Source organism: Macadamia integrifolia, chromosome 7 (assembly GCF_013358625.1).
Source record: "Macadamia integrifolia cultivar HAES 741 chromosome 7, SCU_Mint_v3, whole genome shotgun sequence".
In the NCBI taxonomy this organism is placed as follows: domain Eukaryota; kingdom Viridiplantae; phylum Streptophyta; class Magnoliopsida; order Proteales; family Proteaceae; genus Macadamia; species Macadamia integrifolia.
The window spans coordinates 27,900,802-27,912,194 of NC_056563.1; the positions used below are offsets into that span (position 1 = coordinate 27,900,802).

At 37.9% G+C, this 11,393-nt stretch overlaps 1 protein-coding gene across 1 annotated transcript; it reads right to left on the bottom strand.

Moving 5' to 3' along the window:
- Nucleotides 1-4,363: 4,363 nt before the first annotated feature.
- Nucleotides 4,364-6,957, bottom strand: LOC122083638. Its single transcript, XM_042651507.1, has 2 exons — nt 6,163-6,957; nt 4,364-5,492 (listed from the first exon to the last, which is right to left on the bottom strand). Exons 1-2 carry the CDS (start codon nt 6,706-6,708, stop codon nt 4,698-4,700), a joined length of 1,341 nt encoding a protein of 446 aa, XP_042507441.1. The 5' UTR covers nt 6,709-6,957; the 3' UTR covers nt 4,364-4,697.
- Nucleotides 6,958-11,393: the final 4,436 nt, after the last annotated feature.

Sequence of the window (11,393 nt, forward strand, 5' to 3'; positions counted from 1 at the left end):
TGTCTAGTTTGAATTCGATTTTCCATACAAATGTATACAAAACTATTCAAATTTTAATTTTTTTAATGAATTTTGGAGTGTTTCGGTTTCTTACCGGTTTGGTTTCGGTTTCGGTCCGGGTTTTGAGCCGGTTTCGGTTTGGTTTCGGGTTCATCCGGTTTTCGGTGCGGTTCGGTTTGGTTTTGGGGTTACAATACTCGAAACCGAACCGAACCAATAAGGCTTCGGTTCGGTTCGGTCCGTCCGGTTTTACCGGTTCGGTTTAGGAATTGACACCCCTAGTTCAAAGTGGTCCACTATTCCATTGGGAGGGACTAGAGGAGGGAGAAGGGACTGTGTCAATCAGTCCATTGGTTGGTTTGATTTTGATTAGAATGAATCAATTCTGGTCTAACATCGGGTCAAATCAAAATCAAACCATTAAGTGAAGTTCGATTTTAATCAGGTTTGATTTGGGTTCTTACCCTTTTTTTTTCCAGATTATTATTGGTCCATTATTGTTTTCGGTTTAGGGTTTATTTTTGGTGTTACATACAAGTTTTAAAAATACTAATAAAAAATATTTTTATTTTTTATTTTTTATCCATTTGATTTTGGGTTTGGTTCGATTTTTGTTTTTGATTGATCCATTCAGTCGGTTCAGCTCCATTGACCTCTATTTGTCCCCCTCTCAAAGGCTCAAATCCTTCCATTTCTACTTCTGAACAATTAATTTTGTGTTCTCATATCTAAGCTTACTTTCTTAGCGTTTAAATGTCCTCAGCCTCCATCATGATTCTAAGTATTGGTATCGGATCCCATGATACTGGTGACCCATATTGATTTGACAAGTCTTTGATTTTGATACTTGACAAATACCGTATAAATTGAACAATATAAATCAGGAGTTAAAAAGTCAAAATTTTCTTTTTTTATTAAAAAGAAAAACAGGGGTATTTCCATCCGTTACGAAAGATCCAATACCACGACATTTTTGGGAATGTCGGGTACCATTCCGATACCGTGCTCTAAAACCATGGCCTCTACTCATAAAGAAATTCATGTATGCCCAGCCCCAGCGGACCCATTTATAAAGTGGGCTCCTGTTAGGCATCCGTCAACCCAGCTCATTTATAGTTTGGCATTTCAAATAGCCAACCCAAAAAAATAAAATTTTGAAATGAATAATAAATTAGCTTAGTTTTATCTATCCAAACTATTTTATCATAATAAAAAGATGCATTTACCAAGCAATGCAGCAGGTTCTCCTTAGTTTGGGCCGGAAATTAACTTTAAAAAAAAAAAAGGAAGGAAAGAAAGTGTGATAGCAGAAACATCAGATCGTTTTAGGATTCTGGACTTTTTATTGGGCCCATGTGGCAGTCTCTGATAGCAGTACGTGATCAAATTGATAGCACAAGAAGTGGTGAATGTGTCTAAAATTCTATCAAAAAAAATTTAAGGACTTCTAAAATTCACTCCTTGGCTGGGCACAGGCATAGAGCTTGATCCCAGCCCAGCCCAATTGTACCTTTAATAGAATAAATCATTGAAAGATTTGCACTCTTTTTAGTATTGTTAGAAAATCAGGTTTTGATTTTGTGATCTTCACCAATGTTGGAGAGAACCCACACCTGGATATGCATTCCAAGAGACTTCCAGCTGCTGAATATGCGATAGACTCTCTCCAGCTCTGAAGAGGATCTAAATCTATAAAAAATCACGTGATTCAGCTTGATCAAACTGATCAAGGCTGATCATGTTGTTTCTACTTCTGGGTTTCATAATCAAAATTTGAATTCTAAAATAAAACATGTGAGAGGGAGAAAAAAATTTTTGAGTATAAACAAAGATACAACAATTGGAAGAGGACACTTTGAGTGTGAGTGACGCATGAATCATGTGAGGGGAGGTGTGTGGTGGATTGATCATTGAGTGGGCCACGTAGAAAAGCCCCAATTATGCCACACGGTGGTTTGAGACTTAAAATTCTCTCTCTCCCTCTCTCTCTCTCTCTCTCTCTCTCTAAATAATATTGGTTACTTGGAACCATAAAATATATATTCAACAATGATATATAACAACTGCCATTGGCAGTTGGTGGCTGTTATCTCTGAGCTGTTATCTAATTTATTCTTTATTTAAAAAAAAAAAAAATAAAAAAAAAAAAAAAAGGTGAAGCATTGATCAAACATATTAAAAATTAAATGCTATAATACAAAGTTTATCTCCTTTCGTTTCATTATTTTCTACTAATTCTTTAATTCTATCTTTCAAAACTTGATAGTTGAATTGAAATCTTTCAAAAGATGTAGATACTAGCTAGACTAACACTATTTTGTTATGAGGGCATTGCAAACATTAGACAAACGTATAAATCTTTAAATAACCTATGGCACAGATGCCATTAAGTGAAGGAAAAAAGATTACACTGATATTAATTTCGAAAGAAAGAGAGAATATAATATTCTGTCCAACCAAGTGCTTAGTGCGGTCAAGCTTGTTAAAATTTAATGATAGAGGGTTCTCTATGATGCCAGTGCAAAGAGGAATCATCTATACATCATACCAATGGTGGTACAGAAAATGATATATATCATGGAGAAATATCCTTTCTAACTCCAACCATTTATCTCCCACCGATTCAATGGTTGGGAGGACTTGGACATGTATCCCTAAGAGTTGGCAAGTGTTGGGATCCATATCAAAGTCCTCCTAACCATGGAATGGATAAAAGATAAATGATTGGACATCCAAGTAGTTGGACAGGTGTCGAATTTAAATATCATACACATGAGTAATAAGACTCAGAACAGGAGAGAGAACATCAATGTAGATTCTACGACTCATTATGTAAGACTATGATGAAATCTACACTTTTCCCTCTTGCAACCCATGTAAATTACAAACCATTTCTCTTTTGATTGTATCAATTTTTTCTTTTGGGCACACAATAGTCAATATTTTAATAATGGAGGCGCGTATAAGACAAAGACTTTCTCTGGACAAAGGAGACCGACAAAGAAAGAAGCTTAATTATATTACTGACTTCCACTAATACATATACCGTTAAACCGGGAAAGGGATTGAATGCATAATAAATTTGAGGAGTTACGTCATCGAAATGGATATAAAGAGGAGTTTATAGATTGTGGTACCACTCTACTACAGTGGTACAAGTCCTACGATCCAAGCCCATTCAAATATTGGGCTTTAAAAGTAGAAAAAAATAAATCACTATCTCCTTCCCCTCATAAATTCGTGTAGGTGGGTGGATAAGGCATGACTGAAAAACAACTTTTTCAATTCGAATTCTTCTTTTTTTCAAAACTAACTTGTCGAGCCTGGTTTTTTTTTTTTTTTACTGGAAAAGAGGAATTAAGGTTATGATTGCTTCATTGGTGAGAAAGAAAAAATGAATTAATATTGAAGATAATGAACAAAAATTCTAAGGTTTTATTTAGTTATAAGTCAAACTTATGATTTAATTAAATTTTTTTTTTTAAGTTAAGTTTCACATGGCTAAGACAAAAACATAAAATCAATAAAAACTTAGATTAACTCGTACTTGATCTGATTATTTCTTAAACCCAGGTCTTAATATCTCCTGATGAACTAAGTCATTAGATGGGGTATAGGGAGAAACCCCAATGCGTGGGAAAAGCCATTAGATTTCACACTAGAACCCAATACTTGTCATTTATTTTGTAGAGTGCAGAGTGTTTATGAAAATAAAAGGCACAAAACTCTTTTCCTTGGAGTACACTTCCTCTGTAGATATGCTCATCTGCACGTACGTTTTGAAGACAGACACTTGTCCCTCTTATTTCCATAAATATGCCTCACTAAATGGCAGTGATCTCATTTCATCCAATTTTTGAGTTATTAAACCATAATAAGTGATGATAAACCATTTCTCTATGAGTATTTCAGTTTTTTTTTCTTTTAGAAATATTTCAGTTTCGATGGAGGGGCATGGGCATGCGCCTTGCAGGTGCTAGGGTGCATGCACCTTAGATCAGCTTCCCCGGAGGAAGTCCCTCGGATGATCCAGCCATCCATATGGGATCAGACACCTCGGAACTCATGGTAAGCCCCCTTACTTTTGAAACACCCAGGGAATGTTCCCCTGAGAGACCTAATCCAAACTCATGCACCAAAGCCCAAAGGGGAGCGTGGGGATGTAAGGGTAGGACACAAGGTTGGGCACAGTGCCGGCGTGTCAAGCCTTTTCCCATTTCAATTAATGGAGGAGCGTCAAAACCCCTTTTTCTGAACATAAAAGCCAAAGAAGCTTCATTATATTACTTCTGCAAAGAGATTCATTGCATAATAAATCAAGTAAGAAATGGGTGAAGAAGTTAAAAGGTGGCCCCACAAATACTGAAGGAAATAATGGATTCATAAAGGAGAATATTAATTGAGGTAAGTCTTCTAGTACAGTGCTACAGGTTGGTATCGCAATCTCCAACCCCCCCATCTTTAAATAATGGGGGAACAACTTCAAAAAACAAAACGAAGCCTCTCTCTCTCTCTCTCTCTCTCTCATAAAATCCTTAGAAAAAATATTTAAAATCGTGAGTAAGTTGAATGTGAGGTGTCGCCACCCACCTATAAGGAATCTTCCCCCCCCAACCCCCCCCAAAAAAAAAACCACCGAAAAACTAGAAAAATTTCAACTTTTCTACAACCCCGAAAATGCCCCAACCTTTACTTCTCTATTTACAGTTAGCTTGGCTCCAGTTGCGATCCAGTCCGAGCTTACAAATCTCATCCGCCGGCGGAGCATCCCAAATAACGGTTCGTCTCTTCATCTCTTCCAAATCGTTAACGCATCCCGTTAACTTTAACTCCGATACTCGCTTCCTAACGGCCGCGAGCTTCTTACCGGCCACACGGTCAAAGATTTTCTCCCAGCCATTTTCCCAATCGCCATGGGCATCACAAAGTTGAAGGGTCCCATTAGACCAGTGGGTCCAGCTCCAACCCTTGTACAGCGTCCCCACCACATCAGCCACGCAAGGTCCGGCGCAAACCGGTTTGCACGGCCTACACTTGGCCCCACTGAGCGGACCGGGGCTCGACAGCGAGGCGACCGGAACGCCGAACCGCATTGGAGGGTACGAGTACTTGCGGTCGCTGACGATACAGAAAGGAAGGCGCCTGGTGAAGTAGCTGACCCCTTGGGTAGTGAGTTGGGCTTTGAAAGCAGACTCCGAGTTGAGCTGCCGCAAACCGGCAGCATCGAGTTGCGGGATGAGGGAAAGCCGAGAGAGGGCGACGGTGGAGGTGTTGAGGTCGCCGACGCCTAACCGGTCATTGAGGCCGCCGAAATCAGAGCCAGGGGGAACAAGGTACCGATTGGGTTCAAAGTTTTCGGGACTGAGTGGAGCGGACCAATAGCCGTCGACTCTGGTGCGCACGATCCAATCGTATGTGAAGTTCTTCTGCATTTGATACTCCTTGATCATCGTGAGGCACCCTTCTACCAGGTTGAAATACTGTACCAATCCCTGCACAAATCACAGTCATTACCAATCAACCATCAGCAAGTAGCAGCATCTTTTAGCCAAATCTTAACATGGAATTTGAGAGAATCGATTAGACTAGAGAGTAGAGGCTGATCGAATTTTTTTAGTCAATCCCAAGGCAACTTCTTAGATCAAGAGGTATTGTGGCCATAGGTTTCAAAAAATTTCATCAATTCTGCCTCCAACAAGTTGCATCCACGCCATGATACAAAGGGACCCACACCGTCCAAACCTTTTGGGTGGCTAGGATCCACCGGAGTTCTATTGTGCGCGGGTTATCGCTCATAGGTAGAAAATTCCGGACAAAAACAAAACGTGTAAAAGTCTGCTATGGAAGAACCGGAACAGAACTAACGTACGCCCGTTGATCATCGGAAAATTGCATTTCCATCGACGCCATGGAAGAAGAGGATGAAGGTAGAAAATGAAGAACAAGCATGAACCGAAAGAGGTTGAACAAGAATTACAAGACCGGCAAGATTGATACTTGAAAGGCGCATATAGTTAATTAAAGAATTTCTTGCAGAATTGTATTAAAAAATAAATAATAAGCGCGCAATTTTATGTATAATATATATGGAAATATGAAGAAATTATTAAAAACTCAGAAATTCCGTATGGAGAATAGAAAGAGAGAAAGAGAGACTGTTACCTGAATCCCGTTGGGGGAGTTGTTGGAACTGAGGACTCTGAGTTGTGCTTCGTTCTCGGGCAAGGGTTTGGGTTTGAAGATTCGAACAGAAGCGAGCCTCGGAGCCACCTTCAATAGAGAGAACTTGAAGGAGTCTTTGTCCAAGGGACTGTGCAAGAAAAGATCTGAATTCCTGTACACCTTTAGAATCTTATCTATGATCGATGGCCCCGTGAGCTCGAACCTCCTGGCTCCACCAACCAAGCAGATCGCGATTTTCGACCGGTCCAACTCCTCTTTCCTCTTCTTCTTTTTCATCTGCTCCGCCGAATCGCTGGGATTGGGTGATGGAATTGGAGGCGAAGAAGTGAGGAAGGGGAGCGGGGAACGGGATTGAGGTGTTTGAGGAGAAAGAAAGGATTTGAGAGGAGTGAAAGAGGAGAAAAGGCTGTAAGGATTGGTAGCGGAGGAGGAAAGCGAGACGAATACGAGAAGGGATAGAGGAGTTAGGATCAAGAGAAGAAGACGCCAATCCAGATCGGAAGCCCATCTCTTAAGAAAATACATGCTTCTCTATAGGATCTTCAGCATCTCTTCCTCCACTTTGTCTTGCCACTTGGAAAGAATTCTTCACCTTCGGTTTCACCTTCTCCCATTAAGAACTCAGCAATCAAAGTTGAAAGAGAAAAGAGAAGATTGGTGTTTCTGGTTTGCCTTTCTCCTTCGCCTTCTTCTCTGTTTCTTTTTCGGAAAACAAACTCTCTCTCTCTCTCTCTCTCTCTCTCTCTCTCTTTGTTTAGTGTTTCAACTTTCAACCAAGAAGAAAGTAAAGAAGCAACACTAATCTTTGCGTGAAAAGGAGACGAGCATCATCGATTCGATGCTTCGCATCTCACGAAATTACGTTGCTTCACCTAAACGTCACTATTAATCTAAGATCAATGGGAGATCGGATCAATGGGAGCCATGGTGTGATCACAGAGAAAGGTCTCCATCTCAGATGCCGTAAATGATTAGCCAAGTGTACGGTTCGTTTTGCTCTTAAATACATGGCAGCCTCATGGTCCATTTTCCTTTGGTGAAAATCGTTATTAATTTTTATTTATCTATTTTTTAGTAAAAGGCATTAATAACTGTTACCTGATATTATTCCTTAATATTCGTTTTTTTTCTTAAACAAACAGGATTAGGGATTTAACCATGTTAACCACGTGGCGGTGGAAGAACATATGTATTTATTAAAGTAAATTACAGTTGGGGGTACCTAACATTTGAGAAATTACCCCTGGGCCTGGGTATCACACTTCCGTCTACCTTCCTCCACCTAGGAGTTAGGCCGGTGCTATTTCACGTTTGAATCTCCGCAATCCCCGGCTGGCCGCCCCTGCCCTCTCTCTCTCTCTCTCTATAACAGCTCTATTTTTCTCTTTCCTCAATAACACTTTTTTTCCCTTAAGATCTCTCTCTATGTATAACAGTTCTATTTTTCTCTTTCCTCAACAACACTTTTCCCCCCTAAAGAACATAGAGGAAAAAGATTGTCAAGATACATAACATCTATGGCAAAGTTGAAAATAAGAAAAAAGAAAGTAACTTAAACATAAAATGGAAAAATGAATGCTCTCTGATCACATTCTTGTGCCAGTGTGGGAATCAATGAGGGGTGCATCTGACATAAAAAAGGATAGATTTTTTTATGGGAGTGTCATATTACTGAACTTTATTCTGGACATAGGGTTGCATGATTAAGGAACGTTCTTTTTCCACATAATATTTGTGAAATGTGAGATATTTTAAACAAAATATTTGTGAAACATAGATACTCCAAACATAAGTTTTTTTTTTTTTTTTTTTTTTTCCTAGAACTTAAACGGTAAAGTTTCCTTAAATGTTAGGTATCCCACAAAATATCTGTGAAAGGTAGATATTCCAAATATAGGTTCTTTTTTTATTTATAAAAAAAAAAATTAAAAATTGAGGTACTTAAGGTATAGTTTCTTTAAATGTTAGGTATCCACACGCAATTTACCCTTTTCATGAATTCATGAAGTGTACTCATATGTAATTACCCTTTCTATCAATATAGCAAGAAGGAGAACCCTACTTTTCCTGGTTTTTTTTTTGGGTTCATGAAGCCTCTATGTTGCTGTTATTGTTGTACCAACTCTATTGTCAAGTCAAACTCAACTCCTCCATTTTCCCTTTAAACAAATAGGGTTGCTTATGAACATAGGAGGATGAAGTCTCCATCCTGCTTAGCATGAGATCATGGCTTATGTATGGTATAGTCCCTTTGCCCATTTTGGTCAAAAAAGACTGGTTTTAGTATTTCCCCAACCTATTATATGTAATGTCATGTCTTGCCTTGTAAGCATGGCATGTTTAAATGTTTCATCTCTAAGTTTGAGAGTTTCATCTCCAAGTGACAGTATCATTCTATCAAGACTATTTATTTTGTGTTGCTTCATTTAACATAAATAATAAGGGGATAGCATACATATTCGATGATATTAAATAAACTTATGTCATATGTATATATATATATATATATAAAAGATTATCTGGTGGTTCAAAAATCTGTCATACATGTGAAATGAGATCTAAATACACATGGGTCTTTTGTACATTTGAAAAAGATGACAAATTTTCAACAGATTTCTTTATTATTAAAAGAGTTAAAAAAAAAAAAAGATTTCTTTTTAGGTTCTAACAATTAAATAAGGACATATTATCAATAAATAAATAAATAAGGACTTATCTTTTTTTCACCCGTGTTGAAGGAAGAATCCTCTCGCAAGTGTCATTGGTCTATCTGATGGGAGTGGAAGGGTGTTTTTGACCTTATACAACAATGGGTGCAGTTGAGATCCAGCATTTGCAAGTACGGGTTATTTGCCAACACATGTCCCACTTGTTGCCATTTAAAATGTTAAGAAGGGTGCTCTCAACCTTATGGCCATGGAGTGCAATACCTCTCTTTTTGGAAACTATAGTTTTTTTTGTTTAAGTCAAAGTTTTGTTACAAAAGTAACATGACGTAGTTTGCTCGATCAAAGCCTTAACCCACAGGGTTATGAATTGAAAACTCTAATTAGGGATCCTAATATCCTGATGGACACTTATATTAATAATTAATAATTTTTCCTTACTTTTGATTTAAATAATAAAAAAAAAGAGTCAAGAAAGGTGTGCGCTCTCAACATTATATAATATAACAACAACATCCAAAACCTTATCCAAATTTAATGAGGTCGGCTACATGGAGATTTCAAGCAAGGATGAACACAAAGATCCAAGCAAAAAGATTGACGTGTTATAGCTAATTATAATAAGTGCCGACTATCAACCTAATGCACCATTACAAATCAGCCACAATCTTATAACAACAGACTATAATAAGGTACCGACTGTCCTATATGTTCCTCTACACATATGTTCACTGCAAGTGACATGCGAACACTTATCCAACATGTTGTCATTTAGAAGGTGAAAATGGGTACTTATGGAAGGAAAGGAATATGTGTTAGCATTAATTAACTCATACATGCATGTGAACATACACATAGAGGATCCAAACTTGAATTTATGATAACACAAAAGTCCATGGTCAAAACACAAGGGGTGAAGGGATTCTTCCTTCTACACCGGTGCTGAAAAAACTTACTCCATTAAATAAAAGCAAAGAAAGAAATTATAGGTAAAGGATTTGGGGGAGGGGGGGGGACCAATAATGATGAGCATAATTTGTTTTTAAACTTTCTTTTTCTATTTAAAAATTTACTAATTTCCATCTCTTTTACAACAGAATAAGAATACTATAGTATGTTGTCTTTGTAAGTTGTACCAAATGTAACATCTAAACAATTAAAATGCAATGTTAGGAACTCCCAACCTATTAAAATCTTAAAATAACTAGCAGTTATTATACTTTATGGTTCATACTTCCTATGTCATGTATTACAATGTCTATTTGGTTTTTTCAATTTATTATTATTTATTAAAACTTGATGCTATTATCTCATTAAAATTTACACAATTAGGTGGCTGATAGTGATGCTCAGCTTGTCCTCCAACAATAATATACTATATCCTAATCATTTTCACTGGATCAGATGCTCGCATATAGTAGTGTGAGGGTTTAAAAAAGACCGGATCCAGATTGGTCCCAGAATCCACGTGGATCAGCCCAGAATCAGTGAAATGATGTCCTATCCCTAGTTTTTGTATAGGAATTGAACGCACCTTCAGAGAAATCAACCACATAAATAGGAAGTGATTCTACTATGTTTTAGGGTCATTGCCTGAAAGCAGGTATCCCTTAAAACCCAATCCTATAAACCAACTTATAAGATGACAGAACTCAATACCATATTAATTCACATCAAATCCCTTTCGCAACTGATGTGGAATCAACCTCCATATGAGTGATATGGATCCATTATTCATACTAGAGCACCTGAAACCATTATCTCCCATTATACCCTACAGCCAGCCAGAGCGTCCAACACACACCCAGGCAGAAACTGGAACCAGAAACTCAAAAGGTGCAAACTACCAGTTAAAAGAAAATTTTCTGGACAAGAAGAAACGTAAAAACAGTAAATCATAGACTGAAACCAGTTATTGAAACATGAAGGGATGACTTGGTTCCTTAGTCATAGAACCCACTCTATAACACAAAGGACACCAATAATATGCCATGTATACTTGTCTGTGTCTCATACAAAGGGTCCCACATCAAAAATTAATTCAGAAACTAGCACGACAAATCTGTTTTAATCATCCAATAAACATGGTAAGAAGATATGCTTCTTGTAGTCCAATCAAATACCAATTTTTATAAAGCAATCCACTGCACAAGTCTGGGGTTGCATCCGTCCAGGTTAGGGATCTGGCTCCTCTCCTGAGCACCCATCGCCCAGGTTTTGTCCATAACTATCTGAACAAACACTACGTGTTCAGACAAGGATCTAACAGTTCTCGATGTCTCGCTTTTCCACTCTTTGTCAGCACCTCATTCATCATGTCTCTTGTCAAAACATTGGATGTTCGCTTTGACACATGACGCTCGCCCAAGTAACTATGGGCCAACCTAGATGATAAGCGCTCAGGAAAAGAGCTGAATCCCCAGGTCAGTAATGCAATCATGGAAATATTATTATACTCAACTTCAGTAATGCCAGCATTTTCATATTGCTTCTTCTCAGATCTCTTTTACATTTTCTTTTTCTTTTTTTTCATTTTTTTTTGGA

Coding starts and splice junctions, on each gene's coding strand:
- LOC122083638 (XM_042651507.1), bottom strand. CDS start 6,708: ATGTATTTTCTTAAGAGATGGGCTTCCGATCTGGATTGGCGTCTTCTT. Junction 5,493..6,162: donor ACTCCCCCAACGGGATTCAG/GTAACAGTCTCT, acceptor TGATTTGTGCAG/GGATTGGTACAGTATTTCAA.